Below are 22,578 nucleotides of genomic sequence, written 5' to 3'. Positions count from 1 at the left end.
ACATGACGTTGAGAAGAAGATTAGTATTAGCATTAGTATTAATTTATCTTATTTAAATGCAATCATGTTTAATTCTGTTATTCTGGACATTAGCCTGAACTAATAATTAGTCTGATCATTTGTATACAATCAAAATTTTCACAAGCTCTCAAGAAAAAATCTGCAGGAGTGCGCGGGAGTGGACACAAACATCGCGGGTGCGGGCGGGAGTGGAACACGCAGCTTGCGGGCACGGCCAGTCCTGGTCAGAAATTCAGCGGGAGCGGGCGGGTGCAGGTTTATAAAAACAGTCCCGCGCAAGGCTCTACACTGAGGTACCACACCGCTCACATCCTGTAAACCCCTGAAGCGTGACACTGTCGATCCCATGACTCACAGCATGTGATATAAGCTATATATAATTTTGGGAAATATGCAAATATAAAGCAATATAAAGAGGTGGAGAAGCAAAGAGGTGGAGTAAAGTCTTGAACCTGATGTGCACAATGTCCGGAACCATCGATCGCTTTGAATATGTAACAAGACAAAAGCTCTCTCCTCAGAAGCCATATTGAATCTCGGGTTTGCTGCCTCCTGGTGGATGAGTTGTTAATGACAAGACGTGTCAGCTAAAAGCATGGAAATGATGGAAATAAAATTTGTATTAAATGTTTATTAATGAGCTTAATGAGTCCCTGTGAAATAAACAAATGAATAAATAAAATAAATAAACGTGAGCGCAAACACACTTTGCGTAGTGAAAGTAACAAGCCTTAATTTACAGTTACATTATTTTTAATGGTCAGTTCATGAATTTTGACTTTGTCTGTCTGACGATGGATCCGACGTTGTTTTATAATTCGTTTTAGATCTTATTTATTTAGAATTTGCAGCTCTTTTAAATGGAGGTAAATGAAAGGTTAATCAGACTCGGTGTCCAAGCCGACGTGTGTAGTGAAGCCGGTTCCAGCACTGAGATGTGTGTGAGGTTTAAAGCCACACGTCTAATTACAACAGACAGACGTGGATAAGGTTTTGTCTGTTTAGTCTGTGGAGTAACTACAGGGAAAAAAAGAGGTAGTTTTGTCATGTCTACTGATTTGTCCTCCATCTAACGTGTCAAACACTTTATTATCCTTTATTTGAGAAGACGATGCTAGTGAGCAGGGACGTTTCCCACCCGTGAGGAGTGAAGCGGTTTCATGAGCGGACATCTTTGAGAGGAAAAAAATAATTTTATTTATTTTATTTATTTTTTTTTTGAAAATAAACTTAAAGGATTATTTGCTTTTCAAACCATTGGCAAGGCTGCTATTATTATTTTTTCCCTTTTGACAGTTTATGCATACCAGTTTTTAACAAAGCACATGCAAATTATTAACTTTTTATTGATGATGCAATACCTGAAGTCTCTCTCTCTCTCTCTCTCTCTCTCTTTCTCTCTCTCTCTCTCTCTCTCTCTCTCTCTCGGTCTCATATCACATAGCTGGGAAACTACCCACACATACAATTTTATAAACCCTCCCTCTAGGAAATGGCATTTAACATAAAAAAAGAAAAAAAAAGGAAAAAAAATAATAATAATGATGTCACACACATCAAATGACAACTAATGCACATGCTAGGATTGACAGTAATATTTTGGCATGGCATTTCTTAAATAAATCAATGTCTCATCTTCATATCTTGCTAAATATGATAGAAAAAGAAAATCGTCCTTAAAAGGAAGTCCCGACAGTCCGTACTAGTTTTTTTTTTTTTTTACTCATTCAGTGTTGTATGGCACTTGAGATTCCCCTCAGCGTGAATTCGTCTCCAGAGATAAACCTGAAGAATTTTTTCTCTCCCTGTAAAAAATAATCTCTCCCTCTGTGTTGTAGCTGAAGCTCGAGTCTGCATCGTCTCGAGTGATAAGAAGGTCAGGCTGTAAAATTCAAGCCCAGGTTTCTTGAAAAAAAAAAAAAAAAAAAAAAACCCAGGGCAAACAGCTGCCCGCTCGTGTACAGTGTACAGATGAACGAGTCTCTGGGGGAAGAAAAATTCCATGCTTCATGCTTTTCTTTGCTTTTCATCCTAAATGAAAAGGCTCATTGAGTTTTCTCGTGTTTCGTCCCGTATTCCTGTTCCCTGTGTCCGACTCGAACGTTAACCCAGAGCACGCGTCTTATCACGAGAACCTAAATCATCCGCATACTGAGGAGAGTGGAAAAAATGCGCTTTTGGTTAAGGAGCAGCTTTATTCTGTGTGTTTTCTCAATAAATACCCTGGTTATTGAACATCAGGAAGAGCGTGTGGGCGTGGCCCGTCGCCCCGGGGAGGTTTCCTCTTCAGACGGACTTGCGTCGCCTCATCAGGCGCGAATTGTCCGTGAAGCTGTGCAAGCCGGGGGAAACGGAGCTGATAGGGGAGGGGAGGAAGCTGTTCTTCAACGCGCTCGGTGAAATCTCCTCAATGTGGTACGTCACCGGCGAGTGGAAGTATCTCGGCTGGCACGTGAAGGAGTTCTGGTGCGCAAACGGTCTTCCTCCTAACCCCAACCCCCCTCTTCCTGTTCCTTCTCCGGCCAGCATAGCCGAGCTGCCGAAGTCGTGCGAGTGATAATGCATGCAGGAGCAGACAGATTGAAGATCGGCGACTTCAGACCTGTACTGATCACGGTCTCGCCTCCTTCGGTGCATCCTCCCGGCCATGGAGTCCTCCTGGACATGGACGATGACGCTGCTCCTGTTTCCGGCTAACGAGGCCCGTTCCTCCGCATCTCGCCGCTCGTCCTCACTGTTCATGGTGAGGAACCGCAGCACCACCAGGTTGAGGAAGGCTCCGATGACTGTCAGCCCCACTAGGATGTACATAAAGCTGAAGGCCACATAAAGAGGCTTTCTCTGAAGAGCTCGGTTCTTCTGCAGTGCCACAAAATCACCAAATCCGATGGTGGTGAGCGTAATGAAGCAGTAATAGTACGACTGGAAAAAGCTCCAGTCTTCGTAGTGCGAGAAGGCCGCAGCGCCGATGCACAGCGTTCCCATGCACGAGAAGAACCCCACCGTCACCATGTTCTCCATGGAGACGTCTGTGATGCGCATCCCACAGCACTTCTTGATGCGCTTCAGAAGATACTTGACAAACGTGTTCATGCGCTCACCCAGGCTCTGGAACATCACCAACGTCAGCGGGATTCCCAGAACCGCGTAGAACATGCAAAACGCCTTCCCGGCATCGGTCCCTGGAGCTGCGTGGCCATAACCTGAGGACAAACAACAACAACAGACATTAGTCTTAAATCTGAGGAAGCTTCATCTACAAACTTTATTCAGGTTTCGTTCGAGACTCAAATGTTCTTAAGTCTTAGGAGAGAGAGAAAGTGTCTGAACCAGGACCGTCCCAGAGCAGAAGAATCCTGACCACGGTTTCATGAGATGCTCTACACTTCACATCAATCACATCTTCAGTAGAAGTTCCTGACTGTCAACCAACACCGAAGCAGATGATGGGAATGACCGAGACATTTCCTCATGATATTCCACAGCTCTTTTTTTGTACATAACATGTCCATGACAGAACGTGCCTTTGGAAAGATTTCAGTGGAAAAGCAGAAGATTCTGGAGGAACACGAGCTGAGGATTTCATTCCTGACCTTCTGAGTAGAAATGTATAGGAATTACATTCATTCATTCATTCATTCATTTTCTACCGCTTATCTGAACTTCTCGGGTCACGGGGAGCCTGTGCCTATCTCAGGCGTCATCGGGCATCGAGGCAGGATACACCCTGGACGGAGTGCCAACCCATCACAGGGCACACACACACTCTCATTCACACACACACTCACACACTACGGACAATTTTCCAGAGATGCCAATCAACCTACCATGCATGTCTTTGGACCGGGGGAGGAAACCGGAGTACCCGGAGGAAACCCCCGAGGCACGGGGAGAACATGCAAACTCCACACACACAAGGCGGAGGTGGGAATCGAACCCCCAACCCTGGAGGTGTGAGGCGAACGTGCTAACCACTAAGCCACCGTGCGCACGTATAGGAACTACAAATTGAGAGAATTTAAAAAACATCTCAGAAAATCAGGAGAGAAAAAAAGCATTAATTTAAAAGATCAACTGAAAAAAAAATGAATCTAAACAATTCAAGTCGAAGCCGGTCGAATTTTCTTTAATATAATAAATTGTGTGATTTTAAAAATGTCAGTTAGAGGAAAAAAAACATGGAATAAAAGCATGAATGAATATGCAAATAGGATCCACCCTAATCTGACATGCCCCGCCCCTTTCAGTGTCACAGAGAAGGCTGAATTTGCATACTGGAACATGATTGGCTGTTCTAACTCCTGACACTTCTAACACATTCTAGTAAATGACTAACAAAAGGCCGAGTGTTAACGCTGACGATTTGCCCCTAAGCGCCGGACTGAAGGCTTTCATTCTGTTCATAGCTGCAGTCTGTAAAAACTGAGCGTTCTCGATGTTCAGGCTTCAGTCTGAACACAGTCAGGAGTCAGGAGTCAGAGTCAGAGTCAGTTAGCTGTGTCTTAAAGTTTGTGAGTCCATTCAGCTCAACATTTATTTTCCTGCATCCTAAAGAGACTCGGCCTTGTTTACAAGTGTGACCAAGCAGAAAAGAAACGAGATTAACTTTATCACACCTCCACCAAAGTGTATTAGCTATGCAGTAACACACACACACACACACACACACACACACGCACACACACACACACACGCACACACACACACAGACTCACCCACATACGCGCACACACTCACGCGCACACACACACACTCATGAACACACACTCATACACGCACACACACTCACGCGCACACACACACACTCATGAACACACACTCATACACGCACACACACTCATGCGCACACGCACACACGCACTCATACACGCACACACACTCATGCGCACACACACACACTCATGTGCACACACACACACACTTACCCACACACACTCACACACCCATGCACACACACACACACTCATGTGCACACACATACACTCATGCACACACACACACACACACTCACATGCACACACACACTCATACACGCACACACACTCATGCGCACACACTCATACACACACACATGCACACACACACACACACACACTCATGCGCACACACACACTCATACACGCACACACACACTCTCATGCGCACACACACTCATGCACACACACACACCCATACACGCAGACACACACCCATGCGCACACACACACACACTCAGGCGCACACACACACACTCAGGCGCACACACACACAAACACACTATCTCGCTCTCTTTCCCTCACACACACACCCTCACACACACACTCACACACACTCGCACACACACTCGCACACACACATTCTCTTACACTCACTCTCTCTAACATACAGACTCACTCACAAACACACACATACACACACATTCTCTCTCACACACACACAGAATTTTAGAAATGAGGCGAGTCATTAATCTTGGTGGAGGTTCAGAGATCAGGAGTGGGTGTGTTCGATTAGTCTGACGTCTGCTCGGTTCCCTAATTCGCTCTTCTCCGAGAAGAGAAAGAAACCTGAGATAAAGAAGAGGCTGGAGGAAGGGAAGGAGGGAAGAAGAAAGAGAAGAAGGGAGTGAGAGAGAGAGAAGGAGGAAGTGGGAGTTATTGGTTCAGGAAAGGCAGGAAGTCTAGTTGGGCCAGTAAAGCTTTTAGCTCTAATGAGCCTTTATGTAGAGGCGAAGAACTAAAAGTTGCTGAGTCACAGGAACCTCACAGGGCTTCTCTCCTGCATGCTGAGCTGATGGATGAGATACTGAGACTGACGAGTGGAAATACTCTGTGATGGAGCTTCTGATCTGCCCGGCCTGCTGCTGCTTTCCTTCTCCTTTTACATCATTCATAGTAGTTTTTATTTCTTTCTTTCTTTTTTAAAACAAGCTACACTAATCTGAGGAGACTTTCCACACTGGCTCGAAGTCAAGAAACGATGTCTTGAGGATTTGAAGCGACTGATGCGAGACACAGAGTCACTTGACCCCGAAGCAGTGATCTACTTTACACACATCCAGTCTGACTTAAAGAGTCAGCAAAAAATCACCATGAGGTGAATTAAGAGAAAAAACAAACAAACAAACAAACAAACAAACAAACAAACAAGTACATTTAGTGAGCTATGAGATTAAAATGGTGTTCTGACTGGTGTTTGACGTAGGTGTGGAATACAACAGTACCTGCTAATTTATTTAACACACGCATGAGAGCGGTAGTATTTTTGTCTTTGTGCTAGCTAACGAGTTAATTAGCATTTAGCATGAAGGTTACCAATAATGCCAGCATGCCTTTGCAGTGCATTATGGGTAATACTTGTGTCGTTAGAACAGGGTCTGTGCTTCAGGTGGAGGAGGAACTAACAAATTCTCTCATTATATACCCTAACCCTAATCCTAACCCTAACCCTAACCCTAATCCTGACCCTAACCCTAATCCTAACCCTAATCCTAATCCTAACCATAACCCTAACCAGAACCCTAATCCTAACCCTAATCCTGACCCTAATCCTAACCCTAACCCTAACCCTAATCCTAACCCTAACAATTAAAATACAATGTTTTAGAGAGAGTCTGAATTTTTTTTTAATATTTAACAAATTTTCTTTATGTTGTTGAAGCGCAGAAAAATCATCCGAGACTCAGCGCTCGGGTCCCAGTTCCCTCTGAGCTCAGACGCAGCTTGTGAGGGCAGTGCACCAGTGTGAGCGAGATAAACTCCAGCTTTGTTCAGCTTTTCTCAAATCTAGAAAAATAAACCGCTGCCGTTGTGCCGTTCTCAGTCAGACGGCAGTCTGCCGGCCGCACGCCGCACCATCCTGCATCACGATGCTCTTCTAACTGGCTGGTGTTATGTTGAAGCGGTGACTCAGCACGTCGAGAGACACGCAGCCCTTTACCACATGTAAATAAACTCCCACCACCAGCAGGGTTAATCTTATTTGGCAGTGTGCTTCCAGTACGTGGCTTAGTTCGCTACGCTCTCTAAAGACGGATAATATGACTGGAGGAGCGTCGAGCTCAGAAAATACAAATCACACAATCACACCGCTGATATCCTCACCACCACGCCGGGGTCTGACTGGCCCTCAGGGGCCGATTCGAGTTCTAGTCGTCTGCACCATCACAGGGTCACGATCTGCATGTATTGAGTTAGGAGAGGTTTATGTAACGTGAAGGAGACTTCAGTGTCAGAGGTGAAGCTGGAACTTCCTGTTCTAACCTTTCATGTAATCGTTGCTATAGTGATGTCTCGCTCACAAGGATGTAAGCATAACATTTTCTAACATCTATGGAAGGAGTCTCCAGTGTCGGCGCTTTGAGACAGTCAGAGGTGAAGCCAGTTTCGCGAAGTTTTCATACGTCATCATTTCCATATTAACTAGTTCACAGCCAAACAGATAAAAAAATCATGTTTACTGATCTGTAGGTAGGGGGCACGGTGGCTTAGTGGTTAGCACGTTCTCCTCACACCTCCAGGGTTGGGGGTTCGATTCCCACCTCTACCTTGTGTGTGTGGAGTTTGCATGTTCTCCCCGTGCCTCGGGGGTTTCCTCCGGGTACTCCGGTTTCCTCCCCCGGTCCAAAAACATGCATGGTAGGTTGATTGGCATCTCTGGAAAATTGTCCGTAGTGTGTGAGTGTGTGAGTGAATGAGAGTGTGTGTGTGCCCTGTGATGGGTTGGCACTCCGTCCAGGGTGTATCCTGCCTCGATGCCCGATTAAGCCTGAGGCTCCCTGTGACCCGAGGTAGTTCGGATAAGTGGTAGTAAATGAGTGAGAGTGATCCGTACGTGTGGAGCAATTTTATTCTTTAGCAATTTTGGGACCTGTAGAGCTGCAACCTTCAGCGTTTCTCCATGTCACAATGACACGAATTGATTCATGTTTTGGCTTCATTACTCGTTATGATCAGGAAACAGTCGTGCGTTATCGCTGGTCCTTTTTCTCTTGTATAAATATTCCTACGTCTGTAATATGCTGCTTCTAATGATCTTTCACCCTTTATAGCCTTACAACCCTCGACTTCCTTTTCGTTCTCGTTTGCCAGAAGCTGCTAGTATTTATCAGAAATGTAACATTTTCATTAGCCGTGTGTGTGTGTGTTGTGTATATAAGGGTCAAAAGAACCCTAAGCACCCGGTGGAATAAGAAAATTCTCCCTTGTTTCCCGGTCGCAAATCGAATCTATCGAGCGACTCTGTGCTATAAATAGAAGCCGTAAGCTGCTGGCGGAGTGGGCGTGAGCCGCAGGGACCGCCGAGAGATCAATGCTCACGAGCTCAAATGAACAGCGGAAAGCTGGTTAAGTTCACGCAAGCTGCACAGCCGGGGAGAAACGGAGGTAATGTATGCATCTCGCTTCAGCCGTGGGCGTCCGGGTGGGCGAAGGGTGGCAGAGGATTTGAATATGGCACGTTCGATTATGAGATGGACGTTTAGTATGCAGCCTTTTATCTCATGCTACTGTGATCTATAGTGTAACCTAGATCACATACCAACATGAACTTCTAAACATTAAAAACTCCTTCATGAAACATTCATCGTTTGTCCTTCGCTATTGGAGAACTCAAACGGGTTGAAAAAAGACTCAGAGCGTTGAGATGCACAAATAAATAGACTGGAAATAAATACTTACAAACCATCCAACAATTCTACACAAAATCCTTGCCCCTATTTTTTATTCTGTCCCTAAATATCATGTTTCACCCCTTTCACACACCCTACAGCTACACATGGATATTAAGAAAAAGACCAAATTTAACATTTTAAGTGATAACATGAAGACGGTGTAAATATTCCCGCAGTAAAGCAACATTCCGACGTAAAAGCTTTGTTATTAAGGGCTCAACATGCAGAGCACAGATAAAGCGTCTGCTATCCAGACCCATCTGAAATGGTGTGTGCAGGTGATATTAAGCGTGGAAATTGAGGCTAAGTAAAGGTCAAACTGTTAAAGTGTCTCTGCAGGCTGCAGTCTGAGTGATGGGATCTAAAGCATGGCTCAAGACTTTTATATGCTGAAAATATAAAGTTAAAGTTGGAGGTTTCGAGCGCACTTTATTCACAATAAGCTCACATCCATTTTTATTATGTGGGAGATGAATGTGTTGGGCTATAACTTCACTTCTACGTGATTACAACGATCTGATGTGTAAAAGAAATATTTAAAGCAGTTATAGATTCAATATGATAACATTTCAATTATGACTTCTTTACTGGTCTCAGACACAGAGGCCACACCTCCTAAACCTGCTGTATTATAACTAGCAGAAACTAAGGCCACACCTCCTCGACTTCCTCAAATTCCTCAACATATATTTTTTTATATGACTTACATACCTTAAACCTACAGTACTTCACTGAGTGACAGGTACAGAGGCCACACCTCCATCACTGAGACTGACAGGTACAGAGGCCACACCTCCATCACTGAGACTGACAGGTACAGAGGCCACGCCTCCTTCAATGAGACCAGCAAGTACAGAGGACACGCCTCCTTCACTGAGACTGACAGGTAAAGAGACAACACCTCCTTCACTGAGACTGACAGGTACAGAGGCCACACCTCCTTCACTGAGACTGACAGGTACAGAGGACACACCTCCTTCACTGAGACTGACAGGTACAGAGGACACGCCTCCTTCACTGAGACTAACAGGTACAGAGACAACACCTCCTTCACTGAGTGACAGGTTCAAAGGGCCACACCTCCTTCACTGAGACTGACAGGTACAGAGGCCACACCACCTTCACTAAGACTGACAGGTACAGAGGCCACACCTCCATCACTGAGACTGACAGGTACAGAGACAACACCTCCTTCACTGAGACTGACAGGTACAGAGGACACACCTCCTTCACTGAGACTGACAGGTACAGAGGACACACCTCCTTCACTGAGACTGACAGGTACATAAGCCACACCTCCTTCACTGAAACTAACAGGTACAGAGGCCACGCCTCCGTCACTGAGACTGACAGGTACAGAGGACACGCCTCCTTCACTAAGACTGACAGGTACAGAGGCCACACCTCCTTCACTAAGACTGACATGTACAGAGGACACTCCTCCTTCACTGAGACTGACATGTACAGAGGACACGCCTCCTTCACTGAGACTGACAGGTACAGAGGCCACACCTCCATCACTGAGACTGGCAGGTACAGAGGACACACCTCCTTCACTGAGACTGGCAGGTACAGAGGACACACCTCCTTCACTGAGACTGGCAGGTACAGAGGCCACGCCTCCTTCACTGAAACTGACAGGTACAGAGGCCACGCCTCCTTCACTGAGACTGACAGGTACAAAAGCCACACCTCCTTCACTAAGACTGACAGGTACAGAGGTCACACCTCCTTCACTAAGACTGACAGGTACAGAGGCCACACCTCCTTCACTGAGACTGACAGGTACAGAGGACACGCCTCCTTCACTAAGACTGACAGGTACAGAGGCCACACCTCTCTCTAGATCAGTTCCACACAAACGTCACTGTAAACAGAACTGGATTTGATGGGATAAAACACAAGGCTCTCTCTCTTAAGCTGGTTCTCTCACCGTAGACAGACTGAGCGCTTTAATTAATCTCTCATCAGATAATATAAAAAATCCCACAAGCACAAGGCAAACGATTTCATTCAAAGGCTGGCTTATTATTTATAAGTGCCCTGAGTCTTAACTGAACGTTGGATCTGTAGGGAAAAAGAAAGAGTGAGATATAAAGAACAGCAGATATATATATATATATATATATATATATATATATATATATATATATATATAGAGAGAGAGAGAGAGAGAGAGAGAGAGAGAGAGAGAGTCATACATCACGGGTGTTTAGCATTATAACAGCATTATGACAAAGTTGATGCGATCACCATAAACCTGGCTCAGACACACCGGGGGTCTGATCGTTTAGAGCTGCTGTAACGTACGTGAGAACAGGAACTATCACGTTGGACCTAAAGTACGATGCAGAATTAATAAATGTATTACGGAATCGTTCACAAACTGATCTAGAACATCAGAACCTTTTGATCTCAGATAGCTCCACCCCTTCTTCTAACTCTACCCAGTGTTCCTGGTACAGTCCATCCTGACAGCCTCTTGCTCAGCGAGCTACACGTCCGGTCGGTTTTCTGGATCTTCTAGATCAGTGGATCAATTCCAGATGCAGCTCGTGACCTCAGGTGGAGGTTTTAAAGAGACAGCTTTAAGCCTTAAAGATCTGGTGCGAAACCTGATGAAGAGGAAAGGACGAGCTCTGATGTGCCACCTTGTGGATTTGGCTTTTAATCCTGCAGATGTTTATAAAGGATGCAGGTGAGTGTGTGTGTGTGTGTGTGTGTGTGTGTGTGTGTGTGTGTGTGTGTGTGTGTGTGTGTGTGTGTGTGTGTGTATTAGCATCTAATCTCAATCCTACAGGGTTTTCCGTTGGAGCATCATGTCCATGATTTCAGACGTCCTCTTCTTTCCTCCTCTGTTCCTGCTCCAGTTCCTGCTCCCTGACCACACCCTCTTCTCACCTGTTGCATTTCTGAGTTTATTCTTTCTAGTTTTGCTCTAGCATGTGTTTGACCTTCACCACTACTATATCCATAAAGTTTGTGTGTGTGTGTATGTGTGTGTGTGTGTGTGTGTGTGTGTGTGTGTGTGTGTGTGTGTGTGTGTGTCTGATCCCCTGCCATGAACTGGCAAAGGTTTCTGGAAAAACTTCAGTAAAAGGACATCTGGAGTCCCTGTGACTCAGAAGCTGCCAACACTGCAGTAAATTTAATTCTAATTTATGTCACTTGATTTCACTTTATAGCAAAACTTTAAGTTTATAGTCTCACACCAGAGCTACGAGGCTAATGTAGCCAACAAGTAATGGATGCTAGTAGCTAACAGGTTAGCATTGTACAAACAGACTACTGAAATCATCACACAATCACTTCAAATGTGTTGAAGTGTTCAGTATCATAAAATGCTGTACAGATAACGTCACTACAGCTATATAACACAGATACACACCACAATACAGTTAGCTAGAGAACACACACACACACAGCTAGCTACAGAACACACACACAGCTAGCTAGAGAACACACACACACCACAATACAGTTAGCTACAGAATACACACACACCACAATACAGATAGCTACAGAACACACACACACCACAATACAGATAGCTACAGAACACACACACGCACACATAACACAGCTAGCTACAGAACACACACAACTAGCTAAAGAACACACACACACACCACAATACAGTTAGCTACAGAACACACATACACAGCTAGCTAGAGAACACACACACACAACTAGCTAGAGAACACACACACCACAATACAGTTAGCTACAGAACACACACACAGCTAGCTAGAGAACACACACACAGCTAGCTACAGAACACACACACAGCTAGCTAGAGAACCCACACACACACACCACAATACAGTTAGCTACAGAACACACACACCACAATACAGATAGCTACAGAACACACACACTCACACATAACACAGCTATCTACAGAACACACACACACCACAATACAGATAGCTACAGAACACACACACACACTCACACATAACACAGCTAGCTACAGAACACACACACACAACTAGCTAGAGAACACACACACCACAATACAGTTAGCTACAGAACACACATACACAGCTAGCTAGAGAACACACACACACACACACCACAATACAGTTAGCTACAGAACACACATACACAGCTAGCTAGAGAACACACACACCACAATACAGTTAGCTACAGAACACACATACACAGCTAGCTAGAGAACACACACACCACAATACAGATAGCTACAGAACACACACACACACGCACACATAACACAGCTAGCTACAGAACACAAACACACCACAGCTAGCTACAGAACACACATACACACCCCACAACACAGCTAACTACAGAACACACAAACACATACACACACCAAAAGCTAGCTACAGAAAACACATACACACACACACACACTACAGCTAGCTACAGAACACACACATTACAGCTATATACAGAACACACACACACACACTACAGCTAGCTACCGAACACAAACACACCACAGCTAGCTACAGAAAACACACACACACACACACTACAGCTAGCTACAGAACACACACATTACAGCTATATACAGAACACACACACACTACAGCTAGCTACAGAACACAAACACACCACAGCTAGCTACAGAAAACACACACACACACACACACACACACACACACATACACACACACTACAGCTAGCTACAGAACACACACATTACAGCTATATACAGAACACACACACACACTACAGCTAGCTACAGAACACAAACACACCACAGCTAGCTACAGAAAACACACACACACACACACACACACACACACACACACACACACACACACACACACACTACAGCTAGCTACAGAAAACACACACACACACTACAGCTAGCTACAGAACACACACATTACAGCTATATACAGAACACACACACTACAGCTAGCTACAGAACACAGAAAACCACACGTTTACTAGAAATCAAATAAAAACTCTATTCTTACTAAAAATTCTTATCTAATGACTGAAAGTTAATACAGATCATAAAAGCTAACACTATTCTAGAGCATAAAAGCGAATGCTAACTTTTTGCACGTGAAAGCTAGTGTAGCATTTATAACAGCTGTATACCTAATCACTTAGGTATAGCTACATGGAAGCTAAAGACAAGTGATTATTTGGGTGACATCACAGGTGAGGACGTGCTGTCAATCAAGCTAATTTGTATATTAAACCACACCCACGAAGAAAGAGTTTGTTCAGTTACTGTTTATATACCATCATAAATATTGTGTGTGTGTGTGTGTGTGTGTGTGTGTGTTCCCTCACCAAATCACCTGACACACATCACTGCTCTGAAATTCCGCTGACCTTTCTGTTAAACTCGACTACACTAACGTCTATGCGTGTGTGTGTGTGTGTGTGTGTGTGTGTGTGTGTGTGTGTGTGTGTGTGTGTGTGTGTGTGTGTGAGAGAGTGTGTGTGTGTGTAAGTGTGTGTGTTTTCCATGGAGACTAACAGACAACATCACAGGACTCATTACTTCCCGTCTTCGTGACAGGCTTTTAAGAAAAGTGCCTCGAGGCTGACAAGCAGCGTTAAAGCAGCAAAAAATCTGCTAAAACATTCAAAGTGCTCGAGGTTAAAGAAGTTTCTTAAATAAATTTCCTCAGTTAAATTACATTTTAAAAATTTCAGCAACTACAGAATTGAAATCGTGTGTTTAACCTCTTGTCTTTGTCCTGATAAATACTGTATAGTCTTCGTTCCGTATTCAATATCATGGATTGATTAAACTAATAAAATATAAGAAAAAAAAATTCTACGTAAATTTTTTTAACAGCAATCAATATTCGAAATATTTATTAACAGATTAATAAATGATCTTAAGTAATTGTTATGTTTTATTGATTTGTCTCAGGTGTGTGGAGAGACACGGTGTCCCGCTGACCCGCGGTCACGCCACTCTGAGGTCAGCTGTATCGCCTCTTCGAAATGGAGAACTGCAAATCGTCGCCATAGTGAGGATGTAAGGTAGACCAATCAGAGATAAGCAGAAGCATTGATTGCTCCTGGTCTGATTAAGGTGATGAACATCAGAGACTTCCTGATCCCTGCAGAATGAGGCCTGTTCTCTTATTAAAGCAACAACACATTCTCTCTGCTCCATCACACGAACTGTACGAGTATGTGCCACGCCCCCTTTACTGACACTGACAGGTACAGAGGCCACGCCTCGTCCACTGAGACTGACAGATACATAGGCCATGTTTCCTCCACTGAGACTGACAGGTACAGAGGCCACACCTCGTCCACTGAGACTGACAGGTACAGAGGCCACACCTCCTCCACTGAGACTGACAGGTACAGAGGCCACACCTCGTCCACTGAGACTGACAGGTACAGAGGCCACGCCTCCTCCACTGAGACTGACAGGTACAGAGGCCACACCTCCTCCATTGAGACTGACAGGTACAGAAGCCACGCCTCTTCCACTGAGACTGACAGATACAGAGGCCACGCCTCCTTTACTGACACTGACAGGGACAGAGGCCACGCCTCGTTTACTGACATGTACAGAGGCCATACCTCCTCCACTGAGACTGACAGATACAGAGGCCACGCCTGCTTCACTGAGACTGACAGATACAGAGGCCACACTTCGTCCAATGAGACTTAAAGGTACAGAGGCCACGCCTCCTTCACTGAGACTGACAGGTACAGAGGCCACGCCTCGTCCAATGAGACTTACAGGGACAGAGGCCACGCCTCGTCCAATGAGACTTACAGGGACAGAGGCCTCACCTCGTCCAATGAGACTTACAGGTATGGAGGTCACGCCTCCTTCTCTGAGACTGACAGAGACAGAGGCGTCGCCTCATCCCATGAGACTTACAGACACAGAGGCCACGCCTCCTTCACTGAGACTGACAGGGACAGAGGCGTCGCCTCGCCCAAATGAGACTTACAGGTACAGAGGCCACGCCTCCTCTATCGAATAGCTCATAAAGAAGCTGCACAGTTTAAACAGAATTGCCTTTTTCTCTTCTCCAGCACATTAAACTGAATTTATTGTAACAGAGACATTTAAAGGTCGGTTAATATTCTGACCGAACACGGGGGGATAACGACACCAACAGGAGGGGTGTGTGTGTGTGTGTGTGTGTGTGTGTGTGTGTGTGTGTGTGTGTGATGATGATAAAGTGCAGATGCAAAACCTTTATAGACTTTTTCCTCTGTCACCAAATTCCAATCGGATTAAATCCACAGCTCGGGATAATAAAGGAACATCTCTCTCTGCTCCTGTGAATTGATTCTGCTGCTTATTAGCTCTGAAGTGTCGTTCGGAGAATCAGACAGATCGTCTCGTGTTCTTTCTGCTCGACCGGGTCAGAAACACATCTTGATGAGCCACTATACTGCTCTGTGTGTCTCATGGTCCATTTCAATTCATCTGATTCCAATCTTGCTCATGGCTGGATAATGATGTAACGAGCTCCAGGAGATAAGTTTGGGTGAAGAAAACTTTCAATACTGTTTTAATTTGCATTTGAGGGAATTCCACGATAGCATGATGCCAATTCTATTGACTTATAGACTTATTCTGTTTTATAACTTCTGTTAGAAATTCTATCAAGACAGGCTTAAGGAGGATGAAATGGATGTTACTGTAAACTTCAGGAGCAGAAATCACTGGGATGAGACTCAGTAGTCCAGTCATTAAAATAACAGCAAGAGCCAAATCAGCTTCATGAACACAAACACACACACACACACACACACACACACACACACACACACACACACACACACACACACACACACACACACACACACACACGTCTTGTGGACCAGTCGAATCTGAGTGGGTGGGACTGACATTTATAAAATAAATGGAAGAGCTGCTAAGCTGCTTAAACACTGATAGGGTTGCCAGGGTTTCTGTTTTTCCACTGAATTGGAGTTGTATTGAAACAAGGCTGTTGGTTGAAACAGAAGGTCTCCTGGTGGTTTCTTCATTCATTCATTCATTCATTCATTCATTCATTCATTCATTCATTCATTTTCTACCGCTTATCCGAACTACCTCGGGTCACGGGGAGCCTGTGCCTATCTCAGGCGTCTTGTTATTAAATAATCAGAATTAAATAAAAAAAAATACAAATAAAAGAAAGTAGACTTTATAACCAGAGTATCAGGTGATGAGAAACAATCACAGAGCACTCACTCTGAGCAACGAGTGAGAAAAAAAAGAGAAATAAATAAGATTTTAAAAGCCTGTGAGGTTTTTTTTTCAATATGTAGAAATCTGGCAACCCTGCCTAAGGTTTTCTCATTCCACACACAAGGTGTTTATGCTTTTGTTTTGTTTTTTACTCTCTACTAGCTAGCTTGCTATCTTTTGTTAGCAGATGTTGGCTTAATAAGAATATCTCACTCAGAAAATGAAATAATTTGAACGTGACTGCTCATGCTCACAGGATCACGGGTTCCGAGTCAGATTTTAGTGTGAAAAGGAGCAAGAGAAACTGATTTGTTAAGGTGTGTTAAGGAGTCTCTATTATTAAAATGTGTGTTAAATGCATAAATCTCCAGACATCCTGTTCAGCATTTGTGAACACTCAACCCCTTATCTCATAAATGCCACCTCGCTCAAGTAAATCTGACATTAATATAAAGAATATAATCTCTCAGACGAGCCGAGGAGGCGGCGCCTGAGTGTGTGTGTGTGTGTGTGTGTGTGTGTGTGTGTGTGTGTGTGTGTGTGTGTGTGTGTGTGCAGCCTCATGATGCTTAAGTGCTTTAGACTACAGAGTACACAAAGCATGATAAGTCATTAGGGAAAGGTCAGTGTGTGAGAGAACTCTACAGAAGAACAGATGCTGCATCGCACACAAGTGCTCTCTCTCTCACACACACACGGATTGCACGCAATCTTCTTACAGCCAGAGTAGACAATTATATGTTCAAGACCATTCTGTTCCCTACCCTTTACTCCCTATTCCTACGCATTTAACATCAGTCCACTCTCAGCGCATCCCAAGTCACAGCCTTTTCACTATATAGGCCACATAAACACTACATGACTTACACATCTTAAAGGTGCGGTCTCCATTGTTTGAAAGCCAATGTTGACATTTGAAATCACCAAAACAAACACGCCCCTAACCCAAACGGGTCCCACCCCTGTATCGATAGCTCCGCCCACACATCCATACGTAACCCAGGCGACTAACGGAAAGAAACGTGACTTTATCATAGCTGAAGGGAAGAACAATACGATTGTAGATAAACAAACAAGCAAAAATGCCACACAAGCATAATGATGTAAAGGACAAAGGCATATATTAGTTCTGTGTAACAAAGCAAAACCAACGTTACTCACCTATCGAGAAGGAAAAAAGCGCCTCGGCGTCTTAAGTAAAGTCGGCCACATATTCACAGGTCGGAGTTTCCAGAGTCGATAACTCCTGAGCTAAACGCTGTTACTACACAAAACGCGGTTGTAGCTGCCTCTCTACATTACTACGATAGAAAAGAGGTGTTATTTGTGTAGTAACAGCGTTTAGCTCAGGAGTTATTGACTCGGGAAACTCCAACCTGTGAATATGTGGCCGACTTCCTGCTCCTTCAGTTCTCTCCAGCGCTGGAAAGCTGATCCTATATTAACACGTCCTACTTCTTGTCCTTATCGTAAGTCTTTCTTCTCTTCCTTTCTTTGTTTTTATCCTCCATGTCGATGTTAAAACCACTTTCTGCTAACGTCACACATGCACACTGAACACTCTCTCCGCCACATATCGACAAGCCCCGCCCCTTTCCGACTCAGCTTTCTGAAGCATTTCTCAAACAACCACCTTTAAATCCAGGTATGAATTCATGAAGCGTTTTCAATCTGGCATCGGTCAGATGATTCATTCAGGAAATGTGTGTGTTTGGTTTCCAGAAAACACACATTCCTGCACACGGGTTACGGAGAGTGCCAGAGCACTCAGTACACATCTCATAAAACAGCTCATGAAACAATCACTTACAACACAGCTGATAGGTTGCTAGAAAGAGACGCTGAGTCGAATGAGTCGAGTCGATTCATATGATTCACTGATACAGTGTTTGCTGTACAAAATATAATGAGTCTATAGTAGTGAGTCGTTAGTAAATGTTTGACTCCATAGGAGTTTATGCAAACAGGTCCACATAATGCTTTAGTGCTTTAGTTTTCGAAAAAAAACAACAACCTAAATAATAAAAAAATCATATTATTTCTCAGTAAAGGATCAAATAACGACATCTTTTTTTTTAAAACTGTCAGCAATGAGAATCCGACATCAAAGCACATTAACACATTAAAGCAAATCTATTCATATTTACCCGAGTCTGAACCAGCAGGGTTAATGCGGTGTCCGTCACATGATGGAGGGTTCGAGGCTCGGATGTCACATATCAATAGTCTAAAGGTCACTCATTAGGGCTGTTTAAAAGAGCTCATTCCTTATTAGTGGATGATGGATTCAGAATAACAATTGGGTGTTTTCCACAAGAATGACTTAGCAGGCTATAGAGCTCACACGCCAAACTGACGACGGACAATCAGAACGAATTTAACAACTCTCGGTACAAAGAAAAGCAAAAAGTTATGTAATTATCTATCTAAGTGTCATTGTGTGTATTGTTGAGTATTGCTTTGTTTTGTATCGTATTAAGCTGAAAAAGGTTTGTGTTTGAAGCCTCTCTGATCCTTTCTTGTGTTTTTTATTTAAGGCTCTTGCAACAACCTGATAAAACATTAAACATAAAAACATGCCACTGACTCCTGCTTAGTCCCAGTCTTTACACCTCTGACTCCCATTTAGTCCCAGTCTTTACACCTCTGACTCCCGTTTAGTCCCAGTCTTTACACCTCTGACTCCCATTTAGTCCCAGTCTTTACACCTCTGACTCCCATTTAGTCCCAGTCTTTACACCTCTGACTCCCATTTAGTCCCAGTCTTTACACCTCTGACTCCCATTTAGTCCCAGTCTTTACACCTCTGACTCCCATTTAGTCCCAGTCTTTACACCTCTGACTCCCATTTAGTCCCAGTCTTTACACTTCTTACTTTTAGTTAGGTCAAGTACATGTTACTCACAGTTAGTTCCAGACCTTAAAGCACTGATTCCCAGTAAGTTCCAGTCTTTACACCTTTGACTCCCTGTTAGTCCCAGTCTTTGTGGCTCTGACTCCTGATTAGTCTTAACTATTAGAGCTCTGACTCCAGGTTAGTTCCAGTCTTTGTGGTTCTGACTCCTGGTTAGTTCCAGTCTTTGTGGCTTTGACTCCCGGTTAGTCCCAATCTTTGTGCCTCTGACTCACAGTTTGTCCCAGTCCTCAGAGCTCAGACTCCCGGCTAGTCCCAGTCCTTAGAACTCGGACTCCCAGTTAGTCCCAGCCATTGGAACTCTGTTTTTCAGAGTCTTAAGTCTCCTATTTTTTATTAATCTTAGTCCTTCAGATGCTAACTCTGGATCATTGCTAGTTTTTTTAAAGCTTTCATATTTTTTATCTCAGTTCTGACTCCCAGTTAGTCCCAGTCTTTCAGACGCTGACTCTTGATTATTGCCTAATAAATGTCTCTATGACATTTCTGTCTCAGCTCTGCTTAGTCCCAGATGTTCCTCTGCTGACAGCAAAATAGGTCATATAACTCCTATATTTTAGAATATACGTATGGAGAAAGATGTGTAAAAGCAGTGAAATTAAAATCTCATACACATGCATGGGTGTAATACCCACCCCCACCCCCCCAGCACACACACACACACACACACACACACACTCAAGACATTCTGATCTGTCATACTGTAATGATCCAGCACTAATGGAGCGGCAGCTAAGCTAGATCAACTACTCCGTAGACACCAAAAGAACGACGCATCTTTTCTTTTCTTTTTCTTGTACACACTCACCTCTTTTCTTTTTCCCCAGCTTTTTATGTCCCTTCATCTCGTCACACAGACTCAAACACTCAGCGCTCTTCAGCTCGGTCACGGCGTAATTGCAGCCGAATTAATGTAGCTAAATTGAATTAGATAAAAGTGAAAGGCGTAATAATCAATGTGGAGTCTGTGAATAGAGCACATAGAGGGCTAAGTGGCCTCATTGAATCGTGCCACAACGAAATAGCTAAGCAGCACTGAAACAATCGTTTGGTTAGCATTATTACCTAATGCTAACGCTAGCTGCTTGAGAGATTCTGACATTCTTGCAGTTTCAGCATTCTATAGGGGAAAGAAATTGGTTTAAAAGCTAAATTATGGACAATGACATAACCAAATCCTGAGCTCAAAAGATTACGCTAGGTCTTTTATAAAGGAGGTGCTTATAAATCATTATAATCATCTTTCTGACTTTCCCACATTCTAGAATTTCAAATTTCTATCTACATAATAAAATGCCTCCAACAAGGTTATTATTTCCTATAATATTATTTCTTATAATAATTATTTCCTGTACTGCTGCTTTGACTGATAACGACTTGTGCAGAAGTAAAAAGCATCTTTAAACACTTCTCAAGAGTTTCATTTATACACCAACTAAAAAATGCAAATGTTGTGAGCACTTCGAAAGAACTCACTAACACACCGAGTCCTGGCCTGCTGCTGCTGCTGCTGCTGCTGCAAAAAAGGATATACAAATGTTTTACAGCTCCCACAGTAGCAGGTGTGCAATGTAGAGCAAGTGTGTAGCAGGTGTGTGTGTACTGTGGGTGTGTAGCAGGTGTGTGTGTGTAGCAGGTGTGTGTGTACTGTGGGTGTGTAGCAGGTGTGTGTACTGTGGGTGTGTACAGTAACAGGTGTGGGTGTGTGTACTGTGGGTGTGTAGCAGGTGTGAGTGTACTGTGGGTGTGTACAGTAACAGGTGTGGGTGTGTGTACTGTGGGTGTGTAGCAGGTGTGTGTACTGTGGGTGTGTACAGTAACAGGTGTGAGTGTACTGTGGGTGTGTAGCAGGTGTGTGTACTGTGGGTGTGTAGCAGGTGTGAGTGTACGTGTACAGGTGGTGTATGTGTACAGGTGGTGTATGTGTACAGGTGGTGTACGTGTACAGGTGGTGTACGTGTATAGGTGGTGTACGTGTATAGGTGGTGTACGTGTATAGGTGGTGTATGTGTATAGGTGGTGTATGTGTACAGGTGGTGTATGTGTATAGGTGGTGTATGTGTACAGGTGGTGTATGTGTACAGGTGGTGTATGTGTATAGGTGGTGTATGTGTATAGGTGGTGTATGTGTACAGGTGGTGTATGTGTACAGGTGGTGTATGTGTACAGGTGGTGTATGTGTATAGGTGGTGTATGTGTATAGGTGGTGTATGTGTATAGGTGGTGTATGTGTACAGGTGGTGTATGTGTATAGGTGGTGTATGTGTACAGGTGGTGTATGTGTATAGGCGGTGTATGTGTATAGGTGGTGTATGTGTACAGGTGGTGTATGTGTATAGGTGGTGTATGTGTATAGGTGGTGTATGTGTACAGGTGGTGTATGTGTATAGGTGGTGTATGTGTACAGGTGGTGTATGTGTATAGGTGGTGTATGTGTATAGGTGGTGTATGTGTACAGGTGGTGTATGTGTATAGGTGGTGTATGTGTATAGGTGGTGTATGTGTACAGGTGGTGTATGTGTATAGGTGGTGTATGTGTATAGGTGGTGTATGTGTATAGGTGGTGTATGTGTACAGGTGGTGTATGTGTATAGGTGGTGTATGTGTATAGGTGGTGTATGTGTATAGGTGGTGTATGTGTACAGGTGGTGTATGTGTACAGGTGGTGTATGTGTATAGGTGGTGTATGTGTATAGGTGGTGTACGTGTATAGGTGGTGTACGTGTATAGGTGGTGTATGTGTATAGGTGGTGTATGTGTATAGGTGGTGTATGTGTACAGGTGGTGTATGTGTATAGGTGGTGTATGTGTATAGGTGGTGTA

The 22,578-nt window shown here is 43.9% G+C and overlaps 1 protein-coding gene across 1 annotated transcript in view; it reads right to left on the bottom strand.

The window, feature by feature from the left end:
* Positions 1-1,635: 1,635 nt before the first annotated feature.
* Positions 1,636-22,578, bottom strand: part of kcnk9 (potassium channel, subfamily K, member 9) — a 49,832-nt gene continuing 28,889 nt past the window's right edge. Inside the window, exon 2 of the mRNA XM_027174617.2 lies at positions 1,636-3,224. Coding sequence (XP_027030418.1) covers positions 2,308-3,224 — 917 coding nt within the window. The 3' untranslated portion in view covers positions 1,636-2,307. The remainder of the gene's footprint in view (positions 3,225-22,578) is intronic.

This window comes from Tachysurus fulvidraco, chromosome 10, assembly GCF_022655615.1.
Source record: "Tachysurus fulvidraco isolate hzauxx_2018 chromosome 10, HZAU_PFXX_2.0, whole genome shotgun sequence".
In the NCBI taxonomy this organism is placed as follows: Eukaryota; Metazoa; Chordata; class Actinopteri; order Siluriformes; family Bagridae; genus Tachysurus; species Tachysurus fulvidraco.
The sequence above is the reverse complement of the archived record's forward strand: the minus strand, read 5'-3'. Positions and strand labels throughout refer to the sequence as shown.